General features: G+C 42.8%; 1 protein-coding gene across 1 annotated transcript in view; it reads right to left on the bottom strand.

Annotated features, from left to right (window-relative positions):
* Positions 1 to 443: 443 nt before the first annotated feature.
* LOC126252885 (uncharacterized) overlaps positions 444 to 18,756 on the bottom strand; it is a 213,062-nt gene continuing 194,749 nt past the window's right edge. The window contains exons 8-9 of the mRNA XM_049953890.1: positions 14,555 to 14,655; positions 444 to 987 (exon numbers count right to left, since the gene is read on the bottom strand). Coding sequence (XP_049809847.1) covers positions 869 to 987; positions 14,555 to 14,655 — 220 coding nt within the window. The 3' untranslated portion in view covers positions 444 to 868. The remainder of the gene's footprint in view (positions 988 to 14,554; positions 14,656 to 18,756) is intronic.

Below are 18,756 nucleotides of genomic sequence, written 5' to 3'. Positions count from 1 at the left end.
GGTTCTAGGCGCTACAGTCTGGAACCGGGCGACCGCTCCGGTCGCAGTTCGAATCCTGCCTCGGGCATGGATGTCTGTGATGTCCTTAGGTTAGTTAGGTTTAATTAGTTCTATGTTCTAGGCGACTGATGACCTACGAAGTTAAGTCGCATAGTGCTCAGAGCCATTTGAACCATTTTTTTTCCCTCTGGACCTAATGAGAACCATGACATCTCAGGTAGTGGGTGATAATACAGTTAACAGTATTAGTGGCATAAATGATGTGCAAATGATATGTATGTTCCGATTCTTGATAAGGAGCACCAGTGGCTCGAAACGCGTCGTTAATATATTAATGTCATAACCTTAATAATCTTGAATATTGTGACTGTTTGAGCTACAGACATATATACTTTATTACAATACATCCATCTGTCAACAAGGCTAATGATTATTATGTTCAGTTTTGATGAATAAAGTATAGCTGCAGATGTGTGGTGTCTGTGAATACGATGCAACTGAAGTCAAAAAATGCTCGATACCGCCATCAGTGCGGCAATAATTCTTCTCAGCACTGCTGAGTTCCTACATACTCCTTCGTGTCGCTTCAGGCTAGGCAGGGTGTAGCAGCAGATACTGCCGGCAACAGCCTTCCATAGGCCAGGTAGACGCCGTGGCAGCAGACCTCGAGGCCGTAGAGTATCGACCGAATGACGATACGATGACGACAGCGCAGTGCATCAGAAGGAGGTGCCAGCAGGCAGAGGCACGTCGTCAGGTAGTTGCGTGGTAGAGATCTGAAGCGAAAGCGTGGTTAAATAGCAGGCTGCAACGTGGGAGAAGAATGGTGGCCCTGTGGCTGCGATAGACACACTCAAGCCCGGCGGGGCTAGCGGTTCAGCGCAGCCCGGCGGTAGAAATAGAGGCGCAGCGTCATGTAGTATACCAGCTCCACCAGGCTCAGGATGCTGCAGCCCATGAAGAAGCTCGCCGCGCCGCCGAACGACACTGAAAACAAAAAGCAGATACACTTCGGTAGACTCTAAAACAAGGCAAACTTACATTTTTGTTGTTATTGTTGCTTTGACCTTCAGTCCGAAGGGGTTTGATGCAGTACTTCACGCTAGCCTATCCTGTTCAACCCTCTTCATCCCTAAATTCTGCATTCTGCATCCATATGAGCCTGCACACTACAGTCAAATCTTGGTCACTCTTATAAGTAGCCTGTTTATATGTTTGTATGTTGGCAGCGCGATAGACTGTATTAATATCGCTGGCAGCGCTCTGCGCCCTCGGTAAGAGACTCTGTGGTTGGACAGACTAGCAGTTAGCATTTAGCGAGCGGACGGCTTGGACACGTGTCCTTCGTGGAGACTCAGTGTTGGTAGGACATGCACTGTAAATGGATGTAGTTGGTCATGTTTGGGTAGTGGAATTATTGACAACTACGTAATTTTTGGAACTGGATGTCACACGAACAAGGTAAAATCTGCTAAATACATTGTTCGCTGTTCGGCAAAATCTTTCTTTTTCTAACCATAAGCTTCCTAGTAGTTAGAGCCTATGCTAGTTAGAATCTCTTTATTTATCTGGCTGTAGTTGAAGCTTGCTGTAATTGCTGTAGTTCGTGTTATGAAGATTTTCTGTGAGGTAAGTGACTTATGTAAAGTATGGGTTATTGTTAGGATTTATTCCAGTTCACAATCATTCTTTTATGTTAATTATTTGAAGCCACGTTGTCATTGTATAGCAGTCAGTTTGCGTTGGGCTTGTATATTGTGGGTAATAAATGAATAGATTGAGTTTGACTTGTCTTTGTCAGGGAAAATTCTGTAGGTCGCTGTTTGAAATGATAAAAACAAATTAACACTAAGAAGTTTCACCCTCTACAATTCTTACCCCGTATATTTCCCTCCAATACCAAACTGACAACTCCTTGATGCCTCGTTCTGTGTTCTATAAACTGATTCTTTATTTTAGTAGAGTAATGCCACAAATTTCTTTCTCCTCCATTCGCCTCACTACCTCATCATTAGTTGTCTAAAATACCCATCTAATTTTAGGCACTCTCCTTCATTAATGCTGTCTGGAGCACGACTCGACCTCTTTGAGGAGATGACGTCACAGTTCGATAAATCTCTGCTTTGCTCGAGCTTTTGAAAGCTGCACAATCTAGAGACTTCTGTTGGTACTATGTCCGCGACGTGTCACACATATACGTACATAGCTATGATCACGAATCCTGAACATCATGCGTCGACCTCATAACGTTCCTCAACAGATAACGATCTTGTGCACTTCGGATCCGGTTCTGATGGACATCCAGCTGCTGAAGATCCTTCTGTTGTTCATTTTCCCATCGCTTCCTTAGTCTTCCGATTGGACGAGCTCAGCCAGGTTTTTCCATACGTACAGATTTGGCCCGGCAAGTTTCAGCTCTCCTGGCAACGTGTCCTGCCAGGTTTATTCTCCGTGCTTTCATTTTCCAGACGATATTCGGTTGTTTCATTCGGTCCTACTGTCCCTGGTTCTTTCTAGGTCTTCATGTGTTCTCTTCGCTGATTGGTCCGAAATCTTTCTCATGATTTTGTGCTCAAAGATCATCAAGTTCTCTTCATTTTTTTGTGGTGCTTAATGTTCTGGCGCATATAAAAACACCGCTACTATCACTGCATTAGAGGCTTTAAATATGGTCTTAACTGGCAGACTGTTTCAGACTGAAATAAGTTTAAAGCCCATTGACAATACGTAGATTAATTTCTTTTTTTTTAGGTTATTATGCCTGGCGGACCAGGTGTCAAGCTACTTAAAATTTTCCACTCTAGTTATATTCTATATAACGTTATTAGTTACTTCTCTGGATATTTCTATCGCTTAAGTCTTCTCCATATTACTCCTCTGTCCAATCTTACTGGAATTCTTTGCTAAGTCCTCTACGGTGTCTGCCCTCGCTTCCTCTGACTCCGCTGTGGATGCAATGTCGTCTGCGTATCCCAATACCTGTTTTCTTCCATTTAGCTTCATCCCTTTGCCTTCTCTTTTCATTTCCCGATTTACTTTCTGCAGGAACGAATCAAAAAGCAATGGCGAAACGGCATCACTTTGTCTCACACCTGCTACGGTGTTCATTCTTTGGATACCTCCCGACCAAGCGAGGTGGTGCAGTGTTTAGCACATTGGACTCGCATTCGGGAGGACGACGGTTCACACCCTCGTGCAGCCATCCAGATTTAGATTTTCCGTGGTGTCCTAAAAATCTCCAGACAAATGGCGGGATGATTACTTTGAAAGGAGACGGCCAATTTCCTTCCCCATCCTTGACACAAACGGAGCTTGTGCTCCGTCTCTAATGACCTCGATGTCGACGGGACGCTAAACCCAATCTTCCTTCCTTTCGATAGCTGCCCCGGGTATTTCACTTTGGCTTTCATCTCTTCTGTACACACCTTGACCAAGTCAATTAACTTCCTTGGTATACCTTGGTGCCGCGCGGGATTAGCCGAGCAGTCGAAACGATGCAGTCATGGACAGTGCAGCTGGTCCCGGCGGAGGTTCGAGTCCTCCCTCGGACATGGGTGTGTGTGTTTGTTCTTAGGATAATTTAGGTTAAGTAGTGTGTAAGCTTAGGGGCTGGTGACCTTAGCAGTTAAGTCCCATAAGATTTCACTCACATTTGAAATTTTTATACCTTGGTATGCCTCAGGATTTTTTACACACTTAATCTGTGTTTACTATTATACGCCTTTGAGAAATGTACAGAGGTTGCCAGAAACTGATTGCTGAATTCCCAGCACTTCTCCCAGATTTTTCTCATGGTGAATATTTTATCCATGCTTAGTCTTCCTGCAAGAAAACCTGGCTGGTACTCTCTGACAATATCTTCAGCAAAAGGCAGAAGTTTTTCAAGAATTATTAATGGTAACACTTTGCATGGTACACTTAGCAGAGAAATACCTCTATAATTACCACAGTCCCTTTTATCGCTCTTTCTGTGCACCGGTATAATGGAATCTGACTTACACTATTTTAGGATCTCCTTTTTTCTCCATACTTCACGTGTGATATATCTCCTTCTGAAATGTTTCACCTCCTGCCTACAACATCTCTGCCGTTACGCTGTCTTCTTCTGAAGGTTTATTATTTTTCATTTTCTTAATTGCTCTATGTACATCTCGTTAATTTAGTTCAATTTCTTCTTCTTCTGCATCACCTGTAAGTCTTCCTTCGGGATCTGCACCACTCGGAAACTGCCCAAAATGTTCCCTCATGCTGTCCAGAATTTTCTGCTTGCCCAGTAGCATATTTCCAGCTTTATCATTAATAACTAAGGCCTCATTTATTTGACCGTTCTTGACGTGTTTCAACATCTGAAATACTTTTCTACTGTCAAATATTGTATTTTCCCTCTCTGTTTCATTAATCATGTTGGTCATTATTTTTTTCTCTGTCCTCAGAACACTGCGTGTTTATATTTTTGTGTTCTTGACTGCTTCGTACTCTTCTGTACAATTTCTGTCCAGCATGAGTGTTTCCCTAGCTCTCTTCCTTGCCTTCACAGCTTGTTCACATTTATCATCAAACCCTTCCTTCTTGTTAGTTGGCCTCTATTCTTCTTGAATTTCCTTTGATGCTTAAGTTACAGCTGTCTTTGTATCTTCCCATTGATAATTACCACTTCTTTCATCACTGTAACTGTAAGGTGTCAGGCAAATCCATCACCTTCCATGAAAACCCTGACATGATAGCAAATCCGACAGTATGTCACATAGCTCCGAATAAATCCTGACATTAAATTATCCAAATTAATACGATCAACGAGTGAGCAAATGGAATACCACATACTAACGCCTAAATGCATGTCATACCTTCCCACCGTGAAACAGACGCAGTTTCGAGGGTAGAAACCAGAACAGAAGCCGAGGGCAGAATCGTGTAGGCTAGGAGGCCCTACGATAAGGGACGGACACCCACGTCGCCAGCTGACCGCCAAAACCACCACCCCCCAGCCCATGTGTATGCGTTTGTGTATGCGTTTGTGGGGGTAGATCGTCGAGCTCTCCACAATGTTCTGGCTCAGCGCAAAAGCTGATGACACGCAGTCTGTTGTCATTTGTTCTCACATGTACACTCTCCTTCCTAACTGTTGGCCTATACATGTCTTCCTGTCTCACTTTGACACTGAAATCTCACAAAATGATCTCAATATTTCTGGTACCAGTTCTTTCCACAGTTCTTTCCTCCTCTTCGTCATTTACGTTTGTTGGTGCGTATATATTAACAGTACTTAATATACTTATGCGTTGTAGCGAGACATGATATCCTCATCCTGTTTGCACTGAAGCTCTTGACTTGCCTTAACAAACGGTCACTCACCAAAAATCCTGTTCCACGTTCATGCCTTCTATTCTCTTCGCAGCCTTCATAAAAGATTACTGATTCATTCTCGTGTAAAATGCCTTCTCCACACCACCTAGTTTCTTGTAATGCAGTGATATTATATATTTCTCCAACTCTGAGCCTACAATTTTGGCTCCATGTGTCGACTCGTAAACCAGTCTATCTAGCCTATTTCGTCTTATAGGGATCCATCCTTTTCCGAGGCAATCTTGTAAGGTTTTTGGTAAAGATAAATGTCCCCTGGATGCGTTATGGGCGTTGCGCAGGATTCACCGAGTTATGGGGCTGCCACTTTCCTGTTCCTGAGCTAGCAGGATCTGTCCGTAGGGTTTTCTCCCCTAGGCGAATAGGTTTCACTGCATCACAAGAGCCCCCCCTGCCCTACGGAACAGACACATACGGAATATGTAAGGAATGGAAAAACAGGCAAGATGGATCTTTGTGAGGCTAACTTTGTCTAGCTCCTCCGCTCAAACCTTTCCAGCTAGGTTGGACCTGCCTGTAGCTATGCTACCAGCGACATAGCTCTCAGCTAGAGATGGGCAAAGTTGTTCATCCTTGAGAACTAGTTCACTTGTGATCGCTCTTTTTTGGGAACCGTTCATTTTTACTCGTTCACCGTTCATTGTGCTTGCTATACGGTTCTTATGGAAAATTGAAAATTAGTTGCATAGGTGACTGAAGATGGAAGGCGCCAAGAGGGGGCACTTTCCTCCCCCCTGGAGTACAGAGTTTTTATTCATAACAGAATTCTCACACACCTGTAATTTTCGTGATTTTGCAAAATATCTCGTTTAGCCAACTGTAGCGTTATGAGGCTGATCGCAGTGAAATAATGTAAGATGGCGCACGAAAAACCGGCCCCGAGTACAAACTGCACGCCGATTACGCGCAATCTGTTGACTGCTACGAGCAGAATAGATAAACATGTAATAATTAGGCAGTGAAGAAATAACAAATAAGTTAATGCAAACAAGTTCGAAACAATAGATGACGATTGGTAAGCGACAATGAGCAGTCTAGTACTCGGGGCCGATTTTTCGTGCTTCACCCTGTACAACTGAAATAATATTGTGGGAGTTATCATATTCTCTTAACAAAATGTGACACTATACACTCGATTACTAAGCGCAGACTTTATTCGGTTGTAAGTCGGTCTGCCTTCCATAACAATGAACATGCTGTTTTACCTTTGATCAAAAAAAGACGGAAAATGGCCACTCGTGTGTGCCATGCCGACGTCCTTTGCATCTGTAATAACAAAAAAATCTTGCCTTTTTACAAGTATCTGCTGTTTATCGAAATAGTGAAGTAGGCTGATACGCCGTTTTGTTACCTGAAAAGATGTATGTATTACATACCACTTAATTTTTATGTAATTTACGTAATTATAAAATACATTTTAATTACCGGTCGTGGACGCTGAATAGAATACGAAAAGAACCAGAAGTTCAGAGTTCAAAAAAGCTTTGGAACAGATCCAGAATGGACGTGCGAAGCGAACGAAACGAACAACTCGATACTGAACTAACTACGTATGAGCAGTCGGCAGTGGAACTGCGACGAGTGGCCACGCTAAGAAAGACGAGACTGGCCGAGTGAGACCGAGACAGTCTGGAACTAACGTGCCGTTCGGGAACGAGACCGACCGTTTCCCGTTCCCGGGAACTATAAGTAGAAAGCCGCGACCGAGACCGAGACACGGGAACGGGACCGATGCTGGAACGAGACCGGCCGACGTGCCGTTGCGGGAACTAGACCGACCGTTTCCTGTTCCCGGGAACTATAAGTAGAAAGTGAACTATGAAAGACCGTTCCTTAGAATTCGTTCCTCGCTCGTTCCGTTCATCTTGGTGAACCGTTCCTTTGGACCCGTTAGTTCGCGAACGACTCATCCTTACTCTCAGCTTCCTCGGAGCGTACAAACTCTCCCGTGCGCACGGACAGTACTATAATAAGGTGGAGGTACCTGCGCCGGTGACGTGTCACAGCATTAATAATGTATTACGACTTTATACACAAAAATAGAGAGCAGATCATTTTTAAGCAGAGCTACTAATAAATAAATAAACGATCACAATCACGATGTAATCTAATGCTCGAGCTTCAGCTCAACCTGCGATCTATTGACGTCTGTTGGTACTGTCTCTACAACTGGTCTTGCCACTGTTATTTATTCTCATGATCGTAATTACAGCCTATTTAATTTATTCTATTGGGAATTAAATCACCGCCGGCCGAAGTGGCCGTGCGGTTAAAGGCGCTGCAGTCTGGAACCGCAAGACCGCTACGGTCGCAGATTCGAATCCTGCCTCGGGCATGGATGTTTGTGATGTCCTTAGGTTAGTTAGGTTTAACTAGTTCTAAGTTCTAGGGGACTAATGACCTCAGCAGTTGAGTCCCATAGTGCTCAGAGCCATTTGAACCATTTGAATTAAATCACCAGTAATTTTCTTTTTTGTTTCTCTGAATATCACCATTTTGTTTTAAAGCTGATTAACATTTTTACACGTTATTATAATATCTAAACAGGAATCGAAATGTTCATTTGAGACTCCATCATTAAATTGTTATAGTTTCTAATAACCAAATAAAACATTGTACTGAATTCAGATTCTAGTAATATTTTTCATCGACAATCTCTAGCCTTCGACTGTTAGCTTTACATAAGCAAATCAGTATAAATGATTATACAAGGTGGCCATAAATATTATATAACAATTCTAATTGTAAACTATGTGTTGCCCAAGGCTGTGCTCGCATATCATTAGTTTTGTTATGATGAGTGATGGCGAGTAAATGAGCTACTGTATATGCAATAACATCAGCTGCCCACACGTGTCAGTCTGTTCGGGTAAGCATAGTCGTGATGTGTGTAGCTCCTACCGCTCCTCCCAAGCTGACGCAGCGCATGATGCGTCGGCACGCTCAGCGTTGCTGCCGAGCAGTGCGTACATATGGACGTGGGCAGGAGCTCGCATCTCTGCATTCATGCTAATGAAGTAGCCGTACATTCTACAACAATTATGCTACAAATAGGCTGGAAGTATGGATTAAATACACTGAAGATTCTATAGGCACTGTAAACATTACTTTGAATCGTATAACGTAGCACACATCAACCAATAAAAACATTTTCACAAATGTGATGAAGATCAAAATTCAAAGAGTTGTGTCGACACAAGCATTCCAACAAGTAACTGGAAATGTGGACTATCTTTGTGTCTATGTGATGGATGAGCTAACAGTACTTTGTTTGTGTGTTCTCCTTGCTTTGGTAAGACCTCCCTGTTTCGCTTCAGAGTATTCTGTTTCCTTGGTTTCCGCGTTTGAGTAAAGTAATTAAGCTGTAATACTTACGACATCTATATTCAGTTGTAGTTTATGATACCCACAGAGTAAATAGCTTATTCAGAGAATAAACATTTTCTCCTAATTCGCATAATATTCTTCAAATCAATAATTATCTTGCACTACGCACTTTCTTAAGTCGCATACGTTCTTCTACTGGGTTCGAGCTATCCCCACACCGAATTTCTTCGAAATCGGTTCATCGTTTTACTCCTGAAAGCGTGACATGCACAGTAACTTTCGAATTTATAATATTACTATCGATAAAACTTCCAATATATTTTGTTTCGTGATGCGATATTGATAAAATAAAGTCCATACGGTGCCCCAAGCTATGGTCAAGTGACGTGTGAAAACCACATGAAAGAGATTACCGTTTACAAACAAACAGACTAATGTGACGGTTTTAGGTAAAACTTTCAGGCACGATTTGTTTTCTTCCTCTCTCCATGATCCGATTATGATGAAATGAAGCTTGTTAGGTGCCCCAAGCTATGCTCAAGTTTTCTGCGAAAACGCCACGAGAATTCGTCTAGTAGCGTTTAGAAGCCTGTTCAGACAGACGAACACGCGAGTTTTACAAAAATGTGTGTGAATTCCTAAGGGACCAAACTGCTGAGGTCATCGGTCCCTGGACTTACACGCTACTTAAACTAACTTATGGTAAGAACAACACACACACCCATCGCGAGGGAGGACTCGAACCTCCGGCGGGAGGGACCGCGCCATCCGTCACGTGGCACCTCAAATCGCGCGGCCATTCCGCGCGGCAGACTTTTACAGTTCTAGCAATAGTAAAGATAGAAGATAAAAAGATTAGTTCAAAATCAAGAGGAGTTTGTACGGTGGTAGGATAGTTACCATTTCCAACTGTTTTACGGCCGGCCGCGGTGGTCTAGCGGTTCTAGGCGCGCAGTCCGGAACCGCGCGACTGCTACGGTCGCAGGTTCGAATCCTGCCTCGGGCGTGGATGTGTGTGATGTCCTTAGGTTAGTTATAAGTTCTAGGGGACTGATGACCACAGATGTTAAGTCCCATAGTGCTCAGAGCCATTTGAACCAACTGTTTTTCAAGGTCTTTCTAGGTCAAATTTCTCTCATGGTTTTCCTCCACTCACTCTCATCAGCCTTATTTGCAAGCTGTGATCCGAATTTGTGTCTGTTAAATGGTATGCTCTGGCATTCTTTAGGCAATTTTTCTCCTTAATCTGAATTATGATATTATCAGTTTGGTATCTGTCATCATTGGACCTAGATATGTATGTATACCTTCGACTTCTGTGATGTTCAAACAATGTGTTTCCAACCACAAGAAAATTTTATCTGCACAAATTAACCAGTCTTTCACCCCTGTCGTTCCTATTTCTCAGTCCAAATCTTCCATCCACTTCCTCTTCCTTTCCCACTCCTGCAACTGCATACAAGTCCCCCATTACAATGATGTAGGACTTTCTTCTTTTTTTATCCATAATTTCTTTAATCTTTTCGTAATAGTCCTCTACATCCCAGTCAGTATGTTGACTTATCGGCATGTACATTTGTATTCAAGCGTCTTTCTTCTTGTCATCTCATAATCGCATCATCATCAGTCTTTCATCTGTGTACTCCACTATCAACATAGTTCATCAGCCGTTTTCCTATCATAACTGCCACACATTAGCTGCCACTTTTCTCCCTGCCTCAGTAGAACAATCTGTATTCTCCACAATCCAACTGTCCCTTACCCCCCCCCCCTCCTCTCCTCCCTTCCATCACACTTCAACGTACCTAATACTACCTGTCTATTCTTAATCATTTCCTGTTTGGCATTTTCCAGCTTTCCAGCTTCCTTTCTCTTTAATGGTGGTAATGTGGTAGCATCCTATTCCTTTCCACATAGGCGAATGGTTGCCCACCCGAATTTAGTCATTCAAGATAAGCCAGACGCTGTTTGCAGTCATGTCTACGAGAAAAGACACTAGAGTTTCCCCTCTTCCGTTTTCGACGCCCTACCGATGCCCATCTTCTCGACCACGTCCGACGTTAGATATAGAAAAGGAAAATGGAACACACCTTCAAGACCTCGATACCTAATACCTTTGGGGGTCGAAAAAACAGCAGTTGGCGAAGGGATGTCGGCAAGAAGGAAAGCAGAAGAAGCCCCACACACGTAAGTGGAAATAACGTCAAAATTGGATAAGGACCCATGCGGCTGCCACTCACATACTCCCAAGAAGGGGGCCCCTTACGTTGACTACTCTTCGTCTGATTATAACCACCCACTACACTTCCGGTTAATTACGATTTAAATGGACCGTGTGCCTAAAGTTCCCTGTTGCGCTGGGACGGCATCGTCTCGGAAGAACGTAGGTGCAGTTATAACCGCATTCAGACAAATTTTGTATTCATTTAACCTTAACAGAGTTTTTACTTCTCGTCATTACTGCAAACACAGTAATCACGAGAAGTAAATTTATATTTGATATTCATGTAACCTTAACAGAGTTTTTACTTCTCATCATTACTGCAAATACAGAACATCGAACGCTCTGTGTTTGCAGTAACGACGAGAAGTAAAAACTCTGTTAAGGTTACATGAATATAAAATTTGTCTGAATATAATTACAGTAGTTAGTTAAATTTGGAAAATGTTAGAAGTTTAGTTAATGAATTAAACAAAATTAACGGTCGCCAAGTCAGAAAGTGAGCAAAATTAGTGTCATTACAATGATTGTCTGTTAATGGTGAGAAACTTAAGTAAGAATGCTTGGTTTTGTTGCAAGGCGGAAACAGCACAAAATTGGTAATGAGAGCTCTAGCGTGATTTCAAATGGATATGTCACAGTAAACAAAAACCTTTCAGTTAAGTAGCAGCTCATTGAAAACAATTGGTAACAATCAAAGAACAACAAAATCTCATCACTATCAAACAGTTATGTAAATGAAAAATTCGTGACTCACTTATTGTGTTGTTTATTATATTTAATTTCACTCAAAAAGTTATTTATGTTTATTCACTTCTAAATGCTGTCATTTAGGTTAAAATTTATCGTAATGATATAGCATTCTCCAATAATCACTTTCCTGTGAGTTACAGCTAAGTAATTTGCAAAGTCAAAATTTCGGTTGTAAAAGAATGCCAAAGCTCGTGGTACGATTTTACTGACTTATTGGTTTGTGGTAACTTCAGCTTTTATTACTATTCATTAACAATTAGTGCTAATAACTTTGTGCATTTATTACTATTGTTAGTTCAAAACATGAACACTCATTTCTGACTGTTTGCAGTTGCACTAAATGAAAACTTACTTATCCATGAAAATATACACAAAAAATATCTTTTACTGAATTTTACTTTCTTAAGCACTGTCTCTGAAATTACTGATAGTTATATTTGAGCACTTTTGTTAGTTGTAGTCTTAGAAGACTTTTAATTACTATTGTTACTTTCATAAAACACTGCAATAGTTTCTCAGTTGTTACGGCTTCTCGTATCATCGATAATTGATAGGATGTATCCTACTTAGGTATTTTCCAACGCTTGGAAATATTCGGTATTACACAAACTCGATAAGAACTACGACGCTGCCGAGCCGTATATAAGTCTGACCAAGTAACTAGTTGAACCTTACTTCTGGTTGAGATGTCGGTACAATGAAAGGCATTGTTCGCTGGCAATATCCGTCACAGGCTCGTCTTCTTGTAGCTCCGTAACAAACTGAGCCCACTGTACCCTTCGTGTGAATTAGCATCCTCTTACAGTAATGCCCTGTATTTCGCCGGACCACTCCAAATGTTCGCTGAGCGATTACGTACTTGAGCACCACTGCGCTACGACCGCTTCGCAACGAAAGAGCCGCTGCGCGACTAGACTGTCTCCACCAACACCCTCCTACGTTCTTCACTGCACTGTACTCAGCTTGCGCGCCCAGTGATAATGCAGCTATCAGTTCACTATACTTTCTGACAATATCGCATGGCATGACTAACCCCGCGTGTCTACTTACAACTAGATTGCAAATAACATTTGTTTAACTTTACAATGTGAAAACATTCCATGTCATCAAAAAACCATTAATACACTTACAAACTTTGGGTCATAGAAAAATACCTCGAAAAGTAAAACTGCAAGGAAAATATTGGTAGCCCCCAGAGTTGTTGCATTAGATCGTCTCTCACCTACTGACTACTCGGGCATGGGTGACCATTCCGGGACCGTAGCTCCCACCAGCAAAGGTCAGGGGACGGTTGAGACAATCAGTCATCCCCACCAACGTTAAGGTGGTTGTCCATGGGGAGGACACAACAGCTATTCAAACGTGGAAATAATTTTGACATAAATCCCTTCAGTTGCTAAAAACAGAGTGTAAACGCTAGCCATTCTTCAGGTAATGTTTCTTGCCAGTTATTAGTATTCTGCTTTTAAATTTCCCATTCAGTTGTAAAGAGAAACCAGCGAAACACGTTAACCGAGATATGTGCAACGTTTCTTAATAACGCCAAAGAAGGCCAGAGCTACACCACCTCAAACTTCAGACACCTAAGCCTATACTCATATTTTCTTACACCATTTTGCTTCGCCAAAATCAACGCGCTCGCGTTGGAAACGTCGTAGCTGTAGATAATGTGGTATTGAGTGACACCTGTGTAGCGATTGTTAGTGACAAAAGCCGACGCAGGTCCATATGGCTGGCAGGCTACCGTTTGTTCACAAGTACAAGCAAACAGTAGTGAACACGGGCGAATTTTGTGCGGGCGCTCCTCCACATTTATTCAAATACTAAGGGCTATTACACGTGAATGGATAAATTTCTTTTTGAAACCCAAGGAAACTAACTCGCTCGTTGCTAGCGAACCAGCGTGTGCATCGAATCTTCAAGAAGGCTATAACCCACTGAAGATGTCTTCCGTAGATGTAGACGAAACTTTGGATTGCAACAAGAAATACATCCGAGCACGCGATAATAGCCCAGAGTATTTTAATAAGTGTGACATTTATGACCCTAGAAGTCTGCGTTTTACGAATGATCGTTAGTTTGTTTTCGCTACAGTTCAGTTCTGTGTGAAGGAGGCTTAATGGAAATAACGCACAACATATGAAAGTAATTCTGCAATGATGAACAAACTCAGATGCAAGGGCGGATGTATATTTCTTCAAATCTCTAAAAGGTTTGGTGCCACAGTAAGTAATAAAGGGCTTACATGCATAAAAAACGACTGATATTAGTGTCAAACCCACAATTTTCTAGGCTTTTACGGCGGTTGCAATATTTCTGAGCTCAGTCGAATAGAACGTTCTGAAAGTATTTAGAACGTTATATAAGGAACTGAAACGGAAGCCTTTTTTTAACCATTATGTTCTGATACAACATTCATCTTCTTATTCACCTATAAACATATTAACTGGAAACCATTTCTACAAAATTCCTCGGATATTATCTTTAACTTGCCATCTCAGGAATTAATCTTCAGTTTGTCAAGTGAGAGCGATTAGAAAAAATTAGCAGCGGTTTACTGCATTTAACTGACAGTGTACCTCACAATTTTGACGGTGAAATTGGTGTAAATCGCTTTAGAGCTAGGGTGCCAAGTGGTTGGCGGATGTGCAGAACGAGTGCATGAGTAACTACCTGGCTGGCAGCATATACTGTCTGTGCCCGCCCGCGGGCGAACTGACCTGTGGCTGACTACAGACGTGCTTCATGGACCAACATTGCAACAGTATACTCTACGACATCCCTTTCACAACTATAAGAAGGTTGAAGATACACACAGTGCACAGTATTCTCAATCAGGGTTAGTGTCTCTTTGAGAATTGATTTCTTCCCATTAACAAGTTGATGACTTACCTAAAAGATCAACGAAAGTGAAGAGGACGTCTTTCCTTAGGTTGACCCGTGGGAACTGCGTGATACTCCAACGATAGAGGGCGGCACCGCCCACATTGTCGCTGTTAACAAACAACCCACTGTACCAACTTCTTGGAAAGAATGCCATTTGCGTTATTTGCAAAACCCAACTCATCCACCCACCTTGCAAGCCCTTCGAGTTGTTAGCTCCGTTACATATAATAGGAAGAATTTGTAGCAGCATTTACAACGAATTCTTGCCCTTTGCATTTAGCGCATTTGCGATCTCCTCTTAGAACAGTTTAGGAGCAGATCAGAGTGAGTGTTATAGCACTATTCTCTTCCCTTCATCTCTTTCAACTACCAATAAAAAAGAATATAGAATGAAATTTTCACTCTACAGCGGAGTGTGCGCTGATATGAAACTTCCTGGCAGATTATAACTGTGTGCCGGACCGAGACTCGAACTCGGGACCTTTGCCTTTCACGGGCAAGTGCTCTACCAAATGAGCTACCCAAGCACGACTCACGCCCCCTCCTCACAGCTTTACTTCTGCCAGTACCTCGCAGAAGAGCTTCTGTAAAGTTTGGAAGGTAGGAGACGAGGTACTGGCAGAATTAAAACTGTGAGGACGGGGCGTGAGTCGTGCTTGGGTAGCTCAGTTGGTAGAGCACTTGCCCGCGAAATGCAAAGGTCCCGAGTTCGAGTCTAGATCCGGCACACAGTTTTAATCTGGCAGGAAGTTTCATATCAGCGCACACTCCGCTGTAGAGTGAAAATTTCATTCTAGAAACATCCCCCAGGCTGTGGCTAAGCCATGTCTCCGCAATGTCCTTTCTTTCAGGAGTGCTAGTTCTGCAAGGTTCGCAGGAGAGCTTCTGTAAATGAAACTTCCTGGCAGATTAAAACTGTGTGCCCGAGCGAGACTCGAACTCGGGACCTTTGCCTTTCGCGGGCAAGTGCTCTACCATCTGAGCTACCGAAGCACGACTCACGCCCGGTCCTCACAGCTTTACTTCTACCAGTATCTCGTCTCCTACCTTCCAAACTTTACGGAAGCTCTCCTGCGAACCTGCAGAACTAGCACTCCTGAAAGAAAGGATACTGCGGAGACATGGCTTAGCCACAGCCTGGGGGATGTTTCCAGAATGAGATTTTTCACTCTGCAGCGGAGTGTGCGCTGATATGAAACTTCCTGGCAGATTAAAACTGTGTGCCCGAGCGAGACTCGAACTCGGGACCTTTGCCTTTCGCGGGCAAGTGCTCTACCATCTGAGCTACCGAAGCACGACTGACGCCCGGTCCTCACAGCTTCTGTAAAGTTTGGAAGGTAGGAGACGAGGTACTGGCAGAAGTAAAGCTGTGAGGACGGGGCGTGAGTCGTGCTTGGGTAGCTCAGTTGGTAGAGCACTTGCCCGCGAAAGGCAAAGGTCCCGAGTTCGAGTCTCGGTCCGGCACACAGTTTTAATCTGACAGGAAGTTTCATATCAGCGCACACTCCGCTGTAGAGTGAAAATTTCATTTTAGAAACATTCCCTAGGCTGTGGCTAAGCTATGTCTCCGCAATATTCTTTCTTTCAGGAGTGCTAGTTCTGCAAGGTTCGCAGAAGAGCTTCTGTAAAGTTGGGAAGTTAGGAGACGAGGTACGGGCAGAAGTAAAGCTGTGAGGACGGGGCGTGAGTCGTGCTTGGGTAGCTCAGTTGGTAGAGCACTTGCCCGCGAAAGGCAAAGGTCCCGATTTCGAGTCTCGGTCCGGCACACAGTTTTAATCTTCCAGCAAGTTTCAAAAAAGAATATACTATCTTTTAAAGAATCAGTTGTTGCTGTCCCTCGCTAATTATTAGGTTGGTGCATAAGTTCCTAACGTTTTTGTTTTTCATGTTGATATCCTGGTTGTTATAGGTTTCCAGAATAAGATTTTCACTCTGCAGCGGAGTGTGCGCCGATATGTTATAGGTTTATTCATCGATTGCAATTTTTTATTCGTATTTCGCTGTTGCTATTTGAGCTTACTTATCGTCATTTTCTCATTTGGAGGTAGTGAGTGATTCTTTGCACGCTAGAAAATGGCGTGCGACTTGGAGAAATCGGAACATTTCCGACAGCGAAGACAGCCAGAACCAATTGCACCGTGTATGTGGATAATGTGACTGGACAGTACACGACATCAAAATGGTTTTCCCATTTTAACGTTAGCGACATTAGTGACTCTCCACCTTCAAGAAGGGTTTGATGAAGTTCGTTTACACGCATTAATCCACGGTGGCCCACGTCAGTGTACTCCAGAACAGAAAATTGTGATGAACTTTTGTCATTCCACCATAGCGCGACATTTGCATGCAATGGGGATTGTTCGAAAATTGGGTATATGGGCACCGCATGTTCTAAGCGAAAAATCACAAAATTCAGCGGATTCCCACATGTCGCTGATCGTCGACTGGCTCGTGAACAACACCGACCACGCCTATCCCGCATCGTTATTGCTGACGAGCAATGGTGTCTTTATGCTAACATAAGGAAATGAAAGGAATGACTGAGCCCAAACAAAGCAGCAACTCCCCTTACAAAGACCTGCGCGCATCCACAAAAGATGTGGAACAGCGGCGGTGTGGTGTACAATGAATTGTTTCCCTGAGCTGTAAACATCAGTGCTGACACGTATTGTCAACAACTGAGACAACTTACAGACGCAATCGAAGAACAACGACCAGGCAAACTGCTAATCCACGATATCGACCCCCCCCCCCCCCCCGGCCCCAATCGGCTACCCAGCGGGGGCAGGGGCGGGGGGGGGGGGAGGCAGCTGCCTTCCCCCTAGAAGATATTCGCAGTTTTTTACTAGTTTACTGTTTTATTTAATAAGAAATGCTGCATGTTTTCTCGGATTGTACAAGTGCATTCTTGTATTTAAAATGTTTTTAAAAGCAGTTGTTCACTGGTTTACTGTTTTATTTAGTAAGAAGTGCTGTATGTTGTCTCGATTCCTTGTTTCCTGAGACTAGTATGACCTGCCGCTCCCCCCCCCCCCCCCTCCCAGTTCAGATCCTGGGTACACCCTTGCCCCCCCCCCTCTCCCTCCCGCATTTTGCTAGACTGTCAAAAAACTCTATACAGTAGTTGTTGGGTTGGGAAGTAATTCCGCACTCATCTTATTCATTTGATCTTGCACCCTCAGAGTTTCACCTTTTCCGCCCTCATCGAACTCCCTTTCTGAGTGAATATGCACTCCGAACATGGTTCGACGAGTAGTTCGCCTCGAAACCACGTGATGTACACAGTCGCCGAATCGAAAAGTTACTGCAGCGCTGCCAGACTGTTCTAAATAGTGAAGAAGAATATATTATTGATGACTGAAGCCGTCCTAACGTGTATCTGTTGTGTTTCTTAAAACTTACGGAAAAACGCTACGAACTTAAGCACCAACTCAGTATTTTTATTTATTTATTTACATGTCAAGTTCCGTAGGACCAAATTGAGGAGCAAATCTCCAAGGTCATGGAACGTGTCATTACATGAACTTACAACATAAAAGTAATAACAGATAAAAATAAATGTTCATGAACCTGAAAGAAAATCAGTCCATAAGTTTAAGCAAACGCTGTCAGCAATACAATGAGAATCAGCTTAATTTTTCAAGGAACTCCTCGACAGAATAGAAGGAGTGGCCCATGAGGAAACTCTTCAGTTCAGATTTGAAAGCGCGTGAATTACTGCTAAGATTTTTGAATTCGAGTGGCAGCTTATTGAAAATGGATGCAGCAGTATACTGCACACCTTTTTGCACAAGAGTTAAGGAAGTCCGATCCAAATGGAGGTTTGATTTCTGCCGAGTATTAACCGAGTGAAAGCTGCTTATTGTTGGAAATAAACTAATATTGGTAACAAGAAACGACAATAAGGAATATACATATTGAGAGGCCAATGTCAAAATACCCAGACTCGTGAACAGAGGTCGACAAGAGGTATTATCAAGAATGTTGAAAAGCGAAGACACAGCAATCGGAGAAATGAAAAATGGAAAACAACTTTAAATTTGATGGATATTACACGGCTAAGAGCATTCTCTGTATTGTGAAACATTGGCCACTTTGCATGTTAACACATCAGATGATAGTCCCATATTTAAGTCAGTTCCGCTTTTATTTCTGAATCAACTAGGACATTTTTACTATCAAGTACTTTATAGCCGTATAAAACAGAG

Source organism: Schistocerca nitens, chromosome 1 (assembly GCF_023898315.1).
Source record: "Schistocerca nitens isolate TAMUIC-IGC-003100 chromosome 1, iqSchNite1.1, whole genome shotgun sequence".
NCBI lineage: Eukaryota > Metazoa > Arthropoda > Insecta > Orthoptera > Acrididae > Schistocerca > Schistocerca nitens.
Note: the sequence above shows the minus strand (reverse complement) of the source record. Positions and strands in the feature narration are given on the sequence as shown.